General features: G+C 46.1%; 1 protein-coding gene across 1 annotated transcript in view; it reads right to left on the reverse strand.

Moving 5' to 3' along the window:
- HBP1 (HMG-box transcription factor 1) overlaps window positions 1-14,891 on the reverse strand; it is a 52,836-nt gene extending 37,945 nt beyond the window's left edge. The window contains 1 exon segment of the mRNA XM_089685193.1: window positions 14,823-14,891. Coding sequence (XP_089541319.1) covers window positions 14,823-14,837 — 15 coding nt within the window. The 5' untranslated portion in view covers window positions 14,838-14,891.
- Window positions 14,892-17,483: the final 2,592 nt, after the last annotated feature.

The following is a 17,483-nucleotide window of genomic DNA, read 5'->3' on the forward strand; positions in this document are numbered from 1 at the left end:
ACATTAGAACACTGATCAGTTGCATTCCAGCTCTGTCAGTCGAGACATTGTTTCGTGACACCCTGTTCAAGCGCCTCGGATTAAGAAAAATGCAAGCAAGTTTGGAACAGCAGTACAAGATAAAATTGCGCGTATAATTGGGTAAAAGTGCTTTAGAAATGGTGAGGAAAGTTTATGGAGAAGCTGCACTGTCATCTGCAAAGTGTACTGATGGCACAAGGCCTTCAAGGAAGGACAAGAAGGTGTTGAAGACGAACATCAGGACGCCCCTCTTCATCAAAAACGGAACAGAATGTGGATGCAGTGAGGTCTGTTCTCAACCGTGACCGACGGCTCACAATCAGAATGATTGCAGAGGAAATGGGAATTACCAAGTCAACTGTTCATGAACGTGATCACCTGATCAGAAGGAACACCATCATTTTGTTTGCCAAGACCTGTTGGCCCGTTTGGAAAGAGAGCTTTATTTTTTTGAGTCGAGTGATCACAGAAAATGAATCCTGGGTGTCTGAGTACAATCGCAAGATGAAGAAACAAAGTTCAGAACGGCACACGTCACCTCGCCTCAAGAATGAGCAAATCAAAAAAGTTAAATCAATGGTCATTGGGGTTTGTGGTTGTTTTTTTTAATGTATCTACTGGTAAAACTGTGAATCAAATATTTTACCTGAAAGTTCTCATTTGCTTGAGACAAATAGTTTTTTGTGTGCGTCCCAATATCGGCTCAACTTGAATCCTTCATAAATGACAACGTACAGTCTCAGTGCTTGGCTGTCAGAGGTTTTGGCTGAAAAATAGACCACGGTGCTTCCCCATCCACCCAACAACCCGACTTGGCTCCTTACAACCTTTTCATATTCCCAAAGATGGAGAAGGGTTTGAAAGGACACCATGTTGGTAGTGTGGATAATGTCCAAAGAGCCACTATGCAGGCTCTGAATGCCATCCCACTTCAAGACTTCTAGGAATGCTATGAAGAATGGAAGAATCACTGGGAGCATTGTGTACATTTACAAGGTGCACACTTTGAAACAGAATGTTCAAATGTAAATTTTTTAAATATCACTAGGTTTACTTTCTGGAAGGGTGGATTTGATTTAAATCACTAGTGAAAAGACTTGATTTAACTCACAATTTTTAAAGAGCAACTGTCATGTCTGTCCCGCAGTGGCTCCTCCTCTGACCCACTGTTGACTCACCAACAGTCCCATTCACTTTAATGGGACGGCTGGTGATGCGGAAGTGACACAACAAGGAGAGGGATGTGGCGGCAGCAGATGAGTGGATGCCCGCTGACAGGCGCTGCCATGATGGATCTAAAATGACAGGTGCTCTTTAAATGTAAGGAATCTGACTAATTCTTGCTGGTAGTTAGAATCTTTAATATTTGCAAACGAAAGGAAGGTTTCCTTTTTAGAATAATAAGCTGTCAGGTTAGTAAAACAGCCATATCAGAAGCAATTTTAGGTTCATAGGTTAATCACACATAGCTGGAGAACTACTCAAATTCTTTTATTTCATGTGTTTTCTCATGTTTACTGTGAAATTGTGTGAATGCATCAATGCAGTGCATGTTATCCCAGCTTGCAGACCTTGGATTCATTCAATGTGTTTACCAAAAATGTAAATATTGCAGAATATACAGCCTATGCTACACAACTAAACGCCATTTCATGCTGAATAAACTCAATTATTAATGTATCTTAAATAGAAAAGCATCTTTAGATAGATTTTTACTCCAAAAGCATTTTATTAAAATAAATTTGATTAAACAAAAAAATCAAAAAAATCCAATTTAAAGTTAAAACAAAATCTGATTTTTTGAAAAAAATATTTTTTTATAAATCATTGATTTTTCTCCCCCCTGCTGTCTTATACACCTTGTATGTCATTCCAGGTTTTGAAATGATCTTCTAAAACTAAACTAGCAGCATAAAGAAGAAATTAAATACTTAGGCTTTTCTTATGCAATACTGCCCTCTTGTGGTAAAAAAAAAAAAAGTAACAGCTACTTTTAAAATGTATTTCCACTTTGCAGCCACATAACTGTTTGTTGCAACTTCCTATTCACATAGCAGAATATTTAAACATTTCTGATTTTATTTTTAAGTGATTTTTACTCGCTCTCCTATATAATGTTAAAGTGATATTAAACCCAAAAGCAAAAATGTAATATATTGCAGCTTACCAATACTTAGATGTGGTGGCTGCATTGGTTTTCTTTTAGGCTCCCCCCCTTTGTTTTCACCTGGTGATCTGGCCAGTAACACACCTCCTGTATTAGAGTGCCCCCACTCTGAATTAAAGAGCACAACAGACAGCAGCATTGCCAGTCTGGGGGAGGGGTGTGTTAGATGCTCTAGCAGATTTAAATACACTAACAAATTGAAGCCAAACACCACCTAACACTTTATAAACAATTGCAGGTTTTTTTTCCTTTTGGGATAAAGATTTTACAGGAATAAATAAAAACTGATCATTGTAAGCACCCCTGCCAGTGTTAGTTTGTCTCATCCCTGTAACTGATACAATCTGCAAAAGTGTGTGTTGTTTTGAAAACCAACAGACTTACTTACCAGATCACCAGATTACAGTAAAGGAAAGAGAGCCTACAAAGTAAAAAGAATGCAGCCATCACTAAGAATTGGTAAGCTGCAATATAATAAATGTTTGCTCTTGGATTTAATACTGATTTAAACCTCAAAACAAAAATGTAATATATTGCAGCTTACCAATCCAATCCTGCGATGTAGTGGCTGCGTTAGTTTCCTTTCTTTTTTTTTGCTTTTTCCCCTTTAATTTCACCTGGTGATCCTGCCAAAAGTATTTGCGGTGCCATTCATTGTTAACGGCACGCCAAACATGTCAGCAGACACATTTTCATATACATCAAAACACCAACAAACTCTCCAAAATGCATGGTAACAAATGTGAGAAGCCTGAAATGTCCAAAACAATAGACCAGATGCGATTTCTCCTGCGCTCTAGGACCCAGGCGGGTGGCAAATGGATGGAACCAGAACTGGAAAAAGCGACCACCAGTGCATAAAAGGTTGTGCAGCTCCACACAAGGCTGGGGAAGCCCGACCAATACTGCAAAGTGAAACAAAGACGAGAATCGCACCAACCTTGCGCATTACCTCAGTAAGCAAAATTTATTAATTAGAAAATGGTACTCAAACAGCAAATAAAATCAGAGCTCTGATGAAGAAGGTATGGCCTTCGAAACGCGTCAGCGGTACTTATTGTCTACCCCCATGATGGGATTCGCGCTGGCTCCTTATCTTTGAAGTCCCTTTGAGGACTTACATGCCTGATTTTATTCGCTGTTTGTGAGTACCATTTTCTAATTAATACATTTTGGTTACTGAGGTAATGCGCAAGGTTGGTGCGCTTCTCGTTTTTGTTTCATTTTGCTGAAATGTCCAAAGACATGCTAGTAGGTTAGTTGGTTCCTGTCTAAATTGACCCTATTATGTGTATGTATATATGAATGGGAGTTAGGGAACTGTGTAGGGAGTTAGGGAGTGTAAGCTCCTTGAGGGCAGAGACTGATGTGAATGATATGTGTGTGTAAAGTGCAGTGTAAATGGTCAGCACTATATACATATAATTACAGGGTCTTATTTACTGCGAGGTAAACAAGGCGTTTGTCTTAAGCTGCACTTTTCGGCGGGGGGGGGGGGGGGGGGGGGGAGTCGGTGCCACTTCCCATAACAGACTCACATGGCAGTCTGTTATGGCAGAAGATGAGGACTGTCTGAGTTCCACCATTATGGTATTCGAGAGAGGATGCAGGCTTCTGGAGGGTGTAAGTAGAGGCTGACTCTAGTTCCTACACAGGGGTGACACTGGGGATGGCTGGCTGCTTTATTTCCTCTCTCTCACTTTTTTTTTTTTCTTATGGGGGTGGCGATTTTTGTGTTGCCTAGGGCAGCACAAAAACAATATACCACTGCCTGTAATAAATAAAATGTCATGTGTCGGGCAGCCCATTCCCATTATTGGGCTGCCCTGTGCATGTAGCATAAAACTGCACAAAAGGAAGTACAAAAAATGAAGTAGTAAAGCAGACACCATTTGGACAGCAGCATTGTCAGGTAGTATTAGACTAGTTCAGTCATCCTGGCACACAGCCACCATGCTGGAATGAAATCTGAACTGTGCATGTGCAGCTCAGTATACATTCTACAGAAGACTGAGAGCAGGCAGAGAACTCCTCTGCTAACCAGATCTTCTTCGATACATTGTCCTCTATGAAGAATTCTGTTCTCTAGCACAGTTTGCCCTCCCATTGAAGCAAACCGCACCAGACCACAAGTGAACCATGTCTGGGACCACCTCTTCCAAACAGTCCAGGACACGGTAGTATTAAATGATCCCAGGTGTGGTTCAGAGCACTTGCGCTACACCCACAAACTGGGCCAAGGGGCTGAACCATACCTGGAATCGGTTCCAAATGCCAGCGTGAGTGCACATTAAAGGCTTGGTTCACATATGTGCAGGTGGTACCGCTGCGGATCTGCAAAAATCTGTGCAACCACACCCCCCAAAAAGAAGAATGCGAACCCGCGGGTGCCGCCCGCACTGGCAATCGCAACCGTACTAGGAACCGAGGCTCCCGTGCGGGCTGCGTTTTCAGAAGTGCAGGGACTTCCTCCCTGCGTATCCCGGGGCACGGGAGTCCATTCAAATGAATAGGCTCTTGTGCCCACGCAACACGTGGCCCGCAAGAACACGGATATGTGAACCAGGGGTAAGAGTAGCAGCAATACAACTACAGCCATAGCAGCCCATACAGCTACTATGGGGCCTGGGGTGGGAAGGGGGTCCCATTAGAGAGGCTGGTAACAATTATCAGGATCATTGTAACAAATCTCAGATCTACCTCTGTACAGCAAGGAGCATTTGTTCAGCTGTCTTAGCAGTGTAGATGTATTACTACTACAGCCCCCAGACAGAAATTAACCCTGTAGGCCTAATACAGTAGACAATACCACTGTGTCTAGTCAGCTATAAACAGGTAAGAAGAAGTTTGCAGCTTTACAATATAAAAAAATAAATTAAAAAAAGCCTCGTATTAAGGATACAGAGCAGTCAAGGCTGATTTACAAAGGGCTTCAGAATGTTCACACACTAAATTGAATATTCACTTCAATTATACAGTCATGTGAAATGCAAATCCCTGTTTATCAACCTCATCTGCACATGGTTGAATAACTGAAGTCAATAGCCACTCAATTTTTTGCCATATCATTCTGACATCGTTTAGTAAATTAGCCTCATCATGCCCAGGAGCACTAACAATTAAGACAAAACATTGGAATTGCAAAATTTGCTATGAGGCCCGTGATCTGTAGTTACACACCTGTAGAATAGGTCATTTTCGAATCCTATCAGTTTATTTCCTGTTCTCTGCGTCCCATTGGGGAAATTTCTCTTTAAAGGATAAGTTCACTTTTTATTTAAAAAATAAATAAAATAATAAATGCATATCTTTTTACAGATTAAAAAAAGTGTGCATTTATTTTTCTTACACTGGAACCTGTAAGGCATTTCACCCGGGATCTTATTACATTTGTCCAGACAGTTTCTATTATACATTTTTTCCCTATGGTGTGTGATCATCAGACGGTTTTCCTCTATTCCTGTTCTGAAATTTTGGTCTTCACATCATGGAGGCTGGATTCATACCTAGGCAGTTTTCCCCCTGAATCATTTCCATTCAAATCACTAAAAAGCATGTCAATATGCATCAACTGGTGTTATTATGCATTGCAATGCATCATTTTAGATGTTCCTGGGCATCATAGTGTCTTTATGTACATTATGACACAACAAAGTAAGCGGTGAGAATGTTTTGCATTGAGCAAATGTAAAGATGTGTATTCAGTCTGAGGGCTGCACATTAGAGCCCACTGCTGGTCAGGGTAATTTACACCTGGTACGGTGCTTGGGGATCAAATTTGGGGAGTAATTTTCTGCCATTGATATATTACAGAAAACACTGTGCAGCTATATGTGAGCAACCATTACACATGCAGGTCTATGAATGTATAATTAGGGCCAGTTCTCACCACATGCAGTCCAGTGCGTTTTCCTTCTGCAACAAAAATGCATTGATAGTAGGTTACATGGTTTCCAATGGCATAGTTCACACCAGTGCAATCAGTTCCAGTGTAAAAAAAAAAAAAAAAAAACCACACACCACAACATGCTGCATTTTTTCTGCACTGAATTGTACTAGAACGCAGTAGAACACACCGGAATGCGCCTAAATGCACCAAAACCACACTGGAACACACACGTCCTTATTTAATTTGAAGAAAAAAAAAAATGGGACAATTGAACCGGAGTGCATCAAAAACGTGCATACAGAAACAACCCACAATGCATGTGGACTGCGTTTCTATGGCGTGAACTAGCCCTGAATCCCTTAACTCTCTGCCTCCTAGTGGCCCTTTAAGTGGACTTTAGTCTGTGGGATGCAGGATGGATGCTGTAACATGTGACCCCTGTGATTGGCTCTCAACAGTCACATTGGCTCCTGATCAGAACCTTTGACACACAGCTGTCTGTGACAGCCTGGTCAGTGTGCCATGAGCATGCAGCTTCTGCAGACTGTGCCTGATACAGGCATACAGTTACTTCACTTTAATAAGAATCAATGAACTACCTAGGAGAGCTCATGAGAACTACAATGTATTCAAATATGTGGAGAGAAAGTACTAATGTATAGAACCACATCCCTAAGGTCACAAAAAATAGAACAAATTATAGGAATGGGAATTTAAAAAGGTGCAAATAATGTGCACTGCTCAAAAAAAAAATAATAAAGGAACACTTCTTAATCAGTACAGCATCAAGTCAATTAAACTCCTGGGATATTGATCTGGTCAGTTAAGTAGCAGAGGGGGTTGTTAATCAGTTTCAACTGCTTTGGTGCTAATGAAATAACAGGCGCACTAGATGGGCAACAATGAGACGACCCCCAAAACAAGAATGGTTTTACAGGTGGAGGCCACTGACATTTTTTCCCTACTCATCTTTTCTGTTTTTCACTAGTTTTGCATCTGGCTAGGGTCAGTGTCACTACTGGTAGCATGAGGCAATACAGAGGTTGCACAGGCAGTCCAACTCCTCCAGGATGGCACATCAATACGAGCCATTGCTAGAAGGTTTATAGTGTCTTCCAGCACAGTCTCAAGAGCATGGAGGAGATTCCAGGAAACAGGCAGTTACCCTAGGAGAGCTGGACAGGGCTGTAGAAGGTCCTTAACCCATCAGCAGGACTGGTATCTGCTCCTTTCTGCAAGGAGGAACCGGATGAGCACTGCCAGAGCCCTACAAAATGACCTCCAGCAGGCCACTAGTATGAATGTCTCTGACCAAACAATCAGAAACAGACTTCATGAGGATGGCCTGAGGGCCCGACGTCCTCTGGTGGGCCCTGTGCTCACTGTCCAGAAACATAGAGCTCGATTGGCATTTGCCACTGAACAACGGAATTCACAGGTCTGCCATTGGCGCTCTGTGCTTTTCACAGATGAGGGAAGGGTCACCCTGAGCACGTGACAGACGTGAAAGGGTCTGGAGAAGCTGTGGAGAATGTTATGCTGCCTGTAACATCGTTCAGCATGACCGTTTTGGTGATGGGTCAGTGATGGTCTGGGGAGGCATATCCATGGAGGGACTCACAGACCTCTACAGGCTAGACAATGGCACCCTGACTGACATTAGGTATCGTGGTGAAATCCTTGGGCCCATTGTCAGACCCTACGCTAGTGCAGTGGGTCCTGGGTTCCTCCTGGTGCACGACAATGCCCAGCCTCATGTGGCGAGAGTATGCAGGCAGTTCCTGGAGGATGAAGGAATTCATACGCTTGCCAAACCTAAATCCAATAGAACCCCTCTGGGATATCATGTTTCAGTTTATCCGATGCCGCCAGGTTGCACCTCAGACTGTCCAGGAGCTCAGTGATGCCTTGGCCCAGATCTGGGAGGAAATACCCCAGGATACCATCCATCGATGTCAGGCATGTGGGGGCCATATAAACTACTGAGTACCATTTTGAGTTGCTGCAATGAAATGTCAGCAAAATAGACTAGCCTACTGCATCATTTTTTCAGTTTGATTTTCGAGGTGTATTGGAATTCAGTCCTCTGTATGTTGATCATTCTCATTTCCATCAAATGATGGGGCATCGTTACATTCCTAACACATTACCCAGTCCAGATCAGTATAGATATCCAGCATGATATTTTTTTCCCATTGAGATATGATGTGTTTTCAAAGTGTTCCTTTAATTTTTTGGAGCAGTGTATATAGAGGGTTTTGGGTTTTTTTTTTTTTTTTTTAAAGTTCACAGTTTAAATCTTTAGCATCTTACTGACTACAGATATGTGGCAGCAAGAAAAGTGGGAGTTTTTAAAGCCTTGGGTTTTTTTTTTGCTAATCAGCACAAGGGACAGTACCTAATAGAATGAGAAATGTCCCTTGGGTAGCTGGTTGCTTTTTGCTGAGATCTTCTGTCTTCTGCCACCCTCACAGCAGTGTTCTTCTGGATTTATACAAGGGTTGGACCTGGGACAGGCTACACTCACCCCTCCCCTCCATTTATAGAAGCCACACTATAGCTTCCATCAATGAAAATCTGAGTGATCTAAGAATGGAGGATGGACAAATAAATGAAAGGACTGCCTGTGGCAAGTCTAGCGGCTGTATTAACCCTTGCAACATCAGAAGATTACTGGCTCAGGAGTGGAAGGCCTAGGGACTGAAGATTTTACCTAAGAGCAGCCACCAGCACAAGGGACACTTTTCACTCAATATAAGTGCCGTCCCTAGTGCTATTTATTTATTTATTTATTTTTTAAGGATAAGTTCCCCTTTGTGAACATGTTACATCCGTGCTTAGGGTGTAACAGGTTCTGAATCTGCCTGCTCTCCCCCGATTCCCCCATGACAGCAGGCTGGGGATCCTCTCCCCACACCCACTATAAACACATGTACAGTGTCGCTTTTGCATATTTATCCATTGGATTTTAATATTTACGTCAATAAAATATTTGGTACATTTTAATTGTATATTACTGGTTACATTAATTGCACCTTTAAAGTCCCATTCCTATCCTTTGTTCTCTCATTGATAACTCCAAGCAATCAGCTGCAAAGGCGGACAGAACTTGTAGTTTATTCATTCAACGCAAGGTGATTCTGCAACAATTGCCATGTGATAATTTTTTTTTTAAAGCATATGTACTTTAGGGCAATGCAACACATGATTTTGTTTGCGCAGCAGAGTCACCCTGCATATCCAGGTACCACTGAAATGAATGGCACCTGAGCACGCTGATGAGCGATTTCACATTTTAACAGCTTGTTTTGAAATTGTGGGCAGAATCGCAGCAATTCCATCCGCAATGCAAAACGCCTATATCTGCACGGAGTCTTAGAAACCAAAGCCTAGCCCTTTATAATACAGAAATATCTGCAGCTCAGATACAGGTAATCACGACTATAAAGCGCTACTTAATACTGTATGGTGTACAGCATGTGTGTGCAGCACTGTGTATACCGACAAGAATGAATGGGGAACAGCACTGTGTATACCGACATAAATGAATGGGGAACAGCACTGTGTATACCGACATAAATGAATGGGGAACAGCACTGTGTATACCGACATAAATGAATGGCGTACAGTGCTGTGAACACCGACATGAATGAATGGCGTACAGGGTTGTACGGGTGCAGCACTGTGTATACCCTCTCAAACAATGCAGTCATGCGCTGGAGAAACTATGGCGCAAAAACCAGATGCCAATTAGCGTTCACCCATTACAAATCTGCCTTCCACACCTACACCTCCCCCCTCCACGCTGCCAAACAAGCCTACTTTCTGACCCTCATCAATACCCTCTCCTCCAATCCTTGCAGGCTCTTCTCTACTTTCAACTCTCTACTCTCTCCACCCCCACCCACGAGATCGCCAATCACTTTAAAAACAAGACTGACACAATTTGCAGGGACATCCCCGCTGCTCACACTTCCACCCCACCTATCACCCCTCTTCCTTGGCCTCACCACTGTCCAGACCTCCACCCCACCTAACATCCCTCACACTAAAGCCCGCTCAACACTCCATTTCTTTGACCCTGCTACCACTGAGGAGGTCACTAAGGTCTTCTCTGAAGCCCGCCTCACCACCTGCCCCCTCGACCCTGTCCCTTCACAACTCCTACGATCTCCCTCCTCCTCCATCCTCTGAAGCACGCGCATATCACTCCCATACTTAAAAAGCCCTCCCTGGATCCCACCAACCTGAACAACCTCAGACCCATCTCCCTGCTGCCATTTAGATCCAAACTCCTTGAGCACTTAGTCTATAATCACCTAAGCTCCCACCTCAACGACAACAACCTCCTTGACCCCCTACAGTCCGGCTTCCGTCCCCTACACTCCACCGAAACTGCCTTACTCAAACTCTCCAACGACCTGCTAACCGCCAAAGCTAATGGCCACTATTCAGTGCTCCTACTCCTCGACCTCTCCGCAGTTTTCGACACAGTTGACCACCCCCTCCTCCTCAAAAAACTACACTCCCTTGGCCTCAGAGACTCTGCTCTCTCCTGGCTCTCGTCCTATCTATCACAATGCTCCTTCAGTGTTACCTATAACGCTACCACCTCCCCCTCTCTGTTGAGGTCCCTCAAGGCTCTGTCCTCGGGCTCCTTCTCTTCTCCATCTACACCTCCTCCCTTGGCCAACTGATACACTCTCACGGCTTAAACTACCACCTCTACGCCGACGACACACAAATCTCTCTCGACCCCCCACCTCACCCCTTCAGTCTCTGACCGTATCACTAGCCTACTGAACGACATATCAGACTGGATGTCACTCCACTTCCTCAAATTAAACCTTTACAAAACCGAGCTCCTAGCTTTCCCCCCAGCCCGTGCTCCCCCCTGACCTCTCCATCACGACCAACAATGCCACCATCAGCCCGACCCCGCAAGCCAGAGTACTGGGTGTCATTCTTGACTCCAATCTATCCTTCCAGCCCCAAGTCCAATCACTAAAAAACTCATGCAGACTCCACCTCCGCAACATCTCCAAAATACGCCCATTCCTAACCCCAGAAACTACTAAGCAGCTCATCCACTCCCTCATCATATCATGACTCGCTTACTGCAACTCCCTCCTCACTGGCCTGCCTCGCCACAGGCTATCCCCACTTCAGTCTATCCTGAATACGGCTGCCAGACTCATCCACCTTACCAACCGCTCCATTTCCACCACCCCCCTCTGCCAATCCCTCCACTGGCTTCCGATTGCCCAACGGATCAAATTCAAAATGCTAACACTGACGTTCAAAGCTGTCCACCATACTGCCCCAAATTACATCACCGACCTAATATCCAAGTACCACCCAAAACGCACTCTCCGCTCCTCACAAAACCTCCTTCTCTCTAGTTCCCTGGTCTCCTCCTCCCATGCCCGCCTCCAGGACTTCTCCAGGGCATCACCCATGGGACTGGAACTCCCTACCCCAATCCATCAGACTATCACCTACTCTCCTCTCCTTCAGGCACACCCTGAAAACACACCTCTTCAGGGAAGCCTACCCTGCCCTCTGCTAATTGCTGATCTCCTCCACTCTTCCTACCACCCCATCCCCCACAGCTTTTCCTCCACTATCCCCCCCCCCCCCCTAGATTGTAAGCTCCAAGGAGCAAGGCCCTCGAACCCCTCGTGTATCGCATTGTTCTGTCTCATGTATTATCTCCCATTGTAATGCACAGCACTGAGCAAACTGTTGGCGCTATAGAAATACTGTATAATAATAATAATATTTAATAATACCAACACGAATGAATGGCGTACAGAGTTGTACAGGTGCAGCGCTGTGTACAGACATGAATGAATGGCGTACAGAGTCGTACGGGTGCAGCGCTGTGTATAGAGACATGAATGAATGGCATACAGAGTTGTGCGGGTGCAGCGCTGTGTACACCGACATGAATGAATGGTGTACAGAGTCGTACGGGTGCAGCGCTGTGTACACAGACATGAATGAATGGCGTACAGAGTCGTACGGGTGCAGCGCTGTGTACACCGACATGAATGAATGGCGTACAGAGTCGTACGGGCGCAGCGCTGTGTACACCGACACGAATGAATGGCGTACAGAGTCGTACGGGCGCAGCGCTGTGTACACCGACACGAATGAATGGCGTACAGAGTCGTACGGGCGCAGCGCTGTGTACACCGACACGAATGAATGGCGTACAGAGTTGTGCAGGTGCAGCGCTGTGTACACCGACACGAATGAATGGTGTACAGAGTTGTACAGGTGCAGCGCTGTGTACACAGACATGAATGAATGGCGTACAGAGTTGTACGGGTGCAGCGCTGTGTACACAGACATGAATGAATGGCGTACAGAGTTGTACGGGTGCAGCGCTGTGTATACAGACATGAATGAATGGCGTACAGAGTTGTAGGGGTGCAGCGCTGTGTACACCGACATCAGTGAATGGCGTACAGAGCTGTACGGGTGCAGCGCTGTGTACACCGACACGAATGAATGGCGTACAGAGTTGTACGGGTGCAGCGCTGTGTACACCGACACGAATGAATGGCGTACAGAGTTGTACGGGTGCAGCGCTGTGTACACCGACACGAATGAATGGCGTACAGAGTTGTACGGGTGCAGCGCTGTGTACACCGACACGAATGAATGGCGTACAGAGTTGTACAGGTGCAGCGCTGTGTACAGACATGAATGAATGGCGTACAGAGTTGTGCGGGTGCAGCGCTGTGTATAGAGACATGAATGAATGGCATACAGAGTTGTGCGGGTGCAGCGCTGTGTACACCGACATGAATGAATGGTGTACAGAGTCGTACAAGTGCAGCGCTGTGTACACAGACATGAATGAATGGTGTACAGAGTCGTACGGGTGCAGCGCTGTGTACACCGACATGAATGAATGGTGTACAGAGTCGTACGGGTGCAGCGCTGTGTACACCGACATGAATGAATGGCGTACAGAGTCGTACGGGTGCAGCGCTGTGTACACCGACATGAATGAATGGCGTACAGAGTCGTACGGGTGCAGCGCTGTGTACACCAACATGAATGAATGGTGTACAGAGTTGTGCGGGTGCAGCGCTGTGTACACCAACATGAATGAATGGTGTACAGAGTTGTGCGGGTGCAGCGCTGTGTACACCAACATGAATGAATGGTGTACAGAGTTGTACGGGTGCAGCGCTGTGTACACCGACATGAATGAATGGTGTACAGAGTCGTACGGGTGCAGCGCTGTGTACACCAACATGAATGAATGGTGTACAGAGTTGTGCGGGTGCAGCGCTGTGTACACCGACACGAATGAATGGTGTAGAGTTGTGCGGGTGCAGCGCTGTGTACACCGACACGAATGAATGGCGTACAGAGTTGTACAGGTGCAGCGCTGTGTACACAGACATGAATGAATGGTGTACAGAGTTGTACGGGTGCAGCGCTGTGTACACTGACATGAATGAATGGCGTACAGAGTTGTACAGGTGCAGCGCTGTGTACACTGACATGAATGAATGGTGTACAGAGTCGTACGGGTGCAGCGCTGTGTACACTGACATGAATGAATGGTGTACAGAGTCGTACGGGTGCAGCACTGTCTACTGACAAACAATGCATTTTGTATGCAGGTCAACTAATGGATAAAGAAAATGGCTGACAACTACTTGTATTATGGATTTGTGGTTTCTGCCGGGTGACAAGCAGAGGACTGACTACCTGAGCCACACACAAAGTTCCCAGATTCGTTGTCACACACTGAGGCCCTTATTCCTCAGCAATGTCTGGTCTTGCCGGGATACCTGCTTTGGTGCCCCGGGTCAGGGCCTGAGGGCTCCCCGTGAGCCACGGACATACGCAGGGTGAGGGTACCTGAGGGGCCCCTCTTATTATTATTCAGGAAACTGAAACCAACGCGAGCAGCCGGGCCAGCAGCGGGCATCACGTGACCGGCCTGTTTATACCCTCGGCACGCATGCGCACTCCTCTCCCCCATTCATTCACTGACAAGTTCCACAGAGAAGTTTGTAGGGATCGCCGCCCAGCGCAGGGCTACAATGAGCGGTGTGTGTCATCAGAGCACTGGGCTGGCGGGGAGAGGCGGCCACAGTCCTCACTGGGCAGTGGATAGGTCGGGATGTGTAATTCGGGGGTTGTATAGAGATGATCCAGGACTCATTCCCCTGGAAGGGATCCTATGCTGTCGGTGTGTAGTGAGCTGTCATCGCCTGTCAGGACCGGGGAGGGGGGCCTGTCACAGCAGCTGTCTGCGGCTCCGGCCTTGGAGAGCGGGCGGTGTGTGCTGAGCGGAGATCGGGGTGTGCTGTCCGCGGTGTAATCGATGAGGGCACCATCCGATCGGCTCACACTGCTCGGGCCGGGCTGACAGGCGGGGTGGCCGGGCTGCGTATGAATGAGTCGGAGTGACAGCTGTGCGGAGATGGCGGAGTTGGGAACGCACACACCGCACAGCCACCCCTCCTGTCCGCACACGGGACACCCGGCCCGGAAATGAATGAACGAGCTGCCCGGCTGACTCAACAACAACACCGACAAAAACAATGAACGTCACAAGCTGCCCCCCAGCGCTGAGCACCGAGCCGACCCAACAGCGCCCCGCCCGGCCAGCCCCGGGGTTCCCCGGTCACCCATATAGGACAGTTCGGCCTGCTCCGGGCGCTGCCATCCCCCCGCACCACTTCCCAAAACAAACTTTCTTTATCCACTTACCAAGCCCGTCGCCATTACCTAATCTCTACCCATAAAATGCCTTGAGGGCAGGCATAACGAGGCAGCTCGAATCCCCATTGGCCAAGCTCTCCGTCCGTCAACGGAATCCTTTTTCCTATTGGGGAAAAGTTGTAGCTGGCCGCTATTGGCTAGTCACCTGAAAACAGCTCCGTCCGTTTATTGGTGGTGCTGTCTGACAATCTAGTGTATGTTCGCCCTGTGATTGGCTGGCTCTGGAATGTTTTGTCAATGTTGATCGGAGATTCTCGACGCTTGCGCTGGCGGAAAATGTAGTTCTCAGATCTTTAACTCGCTCTTCCTGCCAACTATCAGCTGAGAGCAGGAGACTACACTTCCCAGAATGCCCTGCGCGGCAGGCTACTGATTGTAAACAAGAGTCACTGGGACACGTGTATCATATTGTGCTAGTTCTGATACCCAGAATGAAAGGCGAGAGGGCGCTGTGTGTACACTCTTCACATTTTCCATTGTCGAGAGCTGGAAAAATAACAGCTGCTAGGTTGGGCCCAGCTACGGCCTTAACCAGGCTGATTGTTGTCGGCACTGGTCGGTGTGTCCACAATGGATGTGATTTGGGTTTTTTAGAGTAACCAGGTCAAGTGCTGACACCATCTGGAGGAACTGGCCTAGTGCAATGTCAGGAACTTTATGTATACAGCTTGTAAACAAAGCATGGCTAGGAAGGGAACTTCAGTTATTGTATTAGCGCCTGTCAATCACAGCCAGTGAGCCAATGAGGAGAGAGAGGGGGCAGGGCTGAGCCATGCCTCTGTTTGTGAGTGAAAACACTGAGCAGCGACTCGGGAGCGAGCCTGCTTGGGTGCCTCCATAGCAAGCTGGTGGCAGGAGGGCACAGCCAGGAGTGCCAGCGGGGGACCAGGGCTGCTCTGTGTAAAACCACTGCACAGAGCAGGTAAGTATAACATGTTAGTTTTTTTAATTGCCTTTAATACCACTTTAGGCCTGGTTTCACACTCATGCTCCATTGAGAAACATTCAGGCATGCCTAAAGTGAAGAGTCCTCCGGGATCCAGATACTTGAAAGACGGGTCTTATTTTATTAGCTCACTAAAGCTATAAAGGTTTTTTTATTGGGGGGGGGGGGCTAACATCAGTTGTAAAATAAACCTGAATTCAGAAGGTGAAGATTTGCTGTCTTAAGTTGACAATACATAGCTCAGTTTCTATTGTTAAGTCTGCAGACTGAACGAAACAAACTGAACGAAACAAACTGAACTGATTGCCCCATCCACACAATTGAGGTGGATGGGAGGATCCTCCCTACTGAGCTATTGTATTTTGACATTGGGGGGACTCCTCCACTGTCGGAATACATAGATTAGCACTGCAGCCATTGGCTGTTGTCTTCTGTTGAGTGGCAGTGGCCAGACATGAATTGAAATTTGGATAGTCCCTGTTGAACTTGCCAAATATTGATCCCTCTATGGCCAGTTTTATAGCAGACATTTAGATGTTAAAGCCCAACCGAACCGTTAGTTTAAACCAGCTAAATACATTCCAGGTGCAAAGGTGCTACAGCAGAAAAGCATGTCCCCTACTAGCAGCTGCAGAGTTGAGACCTTTGCTCTCCATGTGGAAGCAATGGTCTCTCTGCAGAAATCTAACACATCAAATGCCAAGCTATAGCTGTACTCTACAATCAGCGAAGCTCATACTCACTGACTGGAGAAATCTAGCTCTAACTAAGGTGTCCTTTTATCATGCAGTGGTAAATGACCGCTGCTCAGTTCTCCAGCATTCTCAGAGGAGAGAGTTCTCCTCTGAATGCCTTTTTATGAAGCGGTGTAGATCGCTTCTCTGAATGAGGAGAGAAGCAATCTAAAAATGCTTTGAATGCTGGAAAATGGCTGTTGTTACTATAATCTCACAAGATTACAATAGGAGATCAGTCAAACACCGTTTATTAAGCAGCAGTCAATTACTTTGTGGTTCCCCTGATTCTCCAGCTCTGGGCTGGAAAATCTGGAGGGAGAACACAGATCGCCAGTAAAGGGCTGACATCGCTCCTTCATACACTGTCTATCTGTGTGCTGAAGTGATCACTGGAGAGCCTACAAAGGCTGGAACGTGGGAGGAAAGCGTGTCCAGTCTGGACACTCCAACCTCAGTGTGGGCATCAGCAGATTCATCAGAACTGGGACGGGAAGATCAAATGCGCATCAATCCACCTCTCTGCCAGGGACTTCCAACACCAACCACCTCCAATATTTTTTAGATGAGTGCCTGCATATTAATTAACCTATTGCTCAAAGATTGACAGTCAGGGCTGGGGAAAGTATGTGCACATTTCTCTTTAGTAACCTGGAGAACCTACTTGAGTACAGATAACCATTTCCTGTAGTTGCTGGTCAAAGTTTTGCAATGATTAGAAAACAAGTTAAAGTGTTCTTGTTCTCTTCCTTACAGATCTGTTCTAGGTAATTGATATTTCTAGGATTCATTACATGAGCAGCTCTCTTCAGGTTATGCCACATTGTAATATTTGGGTTGATGTTGGGATCCTGACTTGGCCATTTCAGAATTCTGTTTTAGTTTAATTAAGCTACATTTTTCTTGTTTATAATACTATTGGTTTTCCTCTGCATGCAGACAGTTTGTTGAAGCATGGATTGATGAACA

The sequence above is a fragment of the Staurois parvus genome, unplaced genomic scaffold, assembly GCF_062004578.1.
Source record: "Staurois parvus isolate SC_StPar_1 unplaced genomic scaffold, SC_StPar_1.0 ptg000019l, whole genome shotgun sequence".
NCBI classification, from domain to species: Eukaryota; Metazoa; Chordata; class Amphibia; order Anura; family Ranidae; genus Staurois; species Staurois parvus.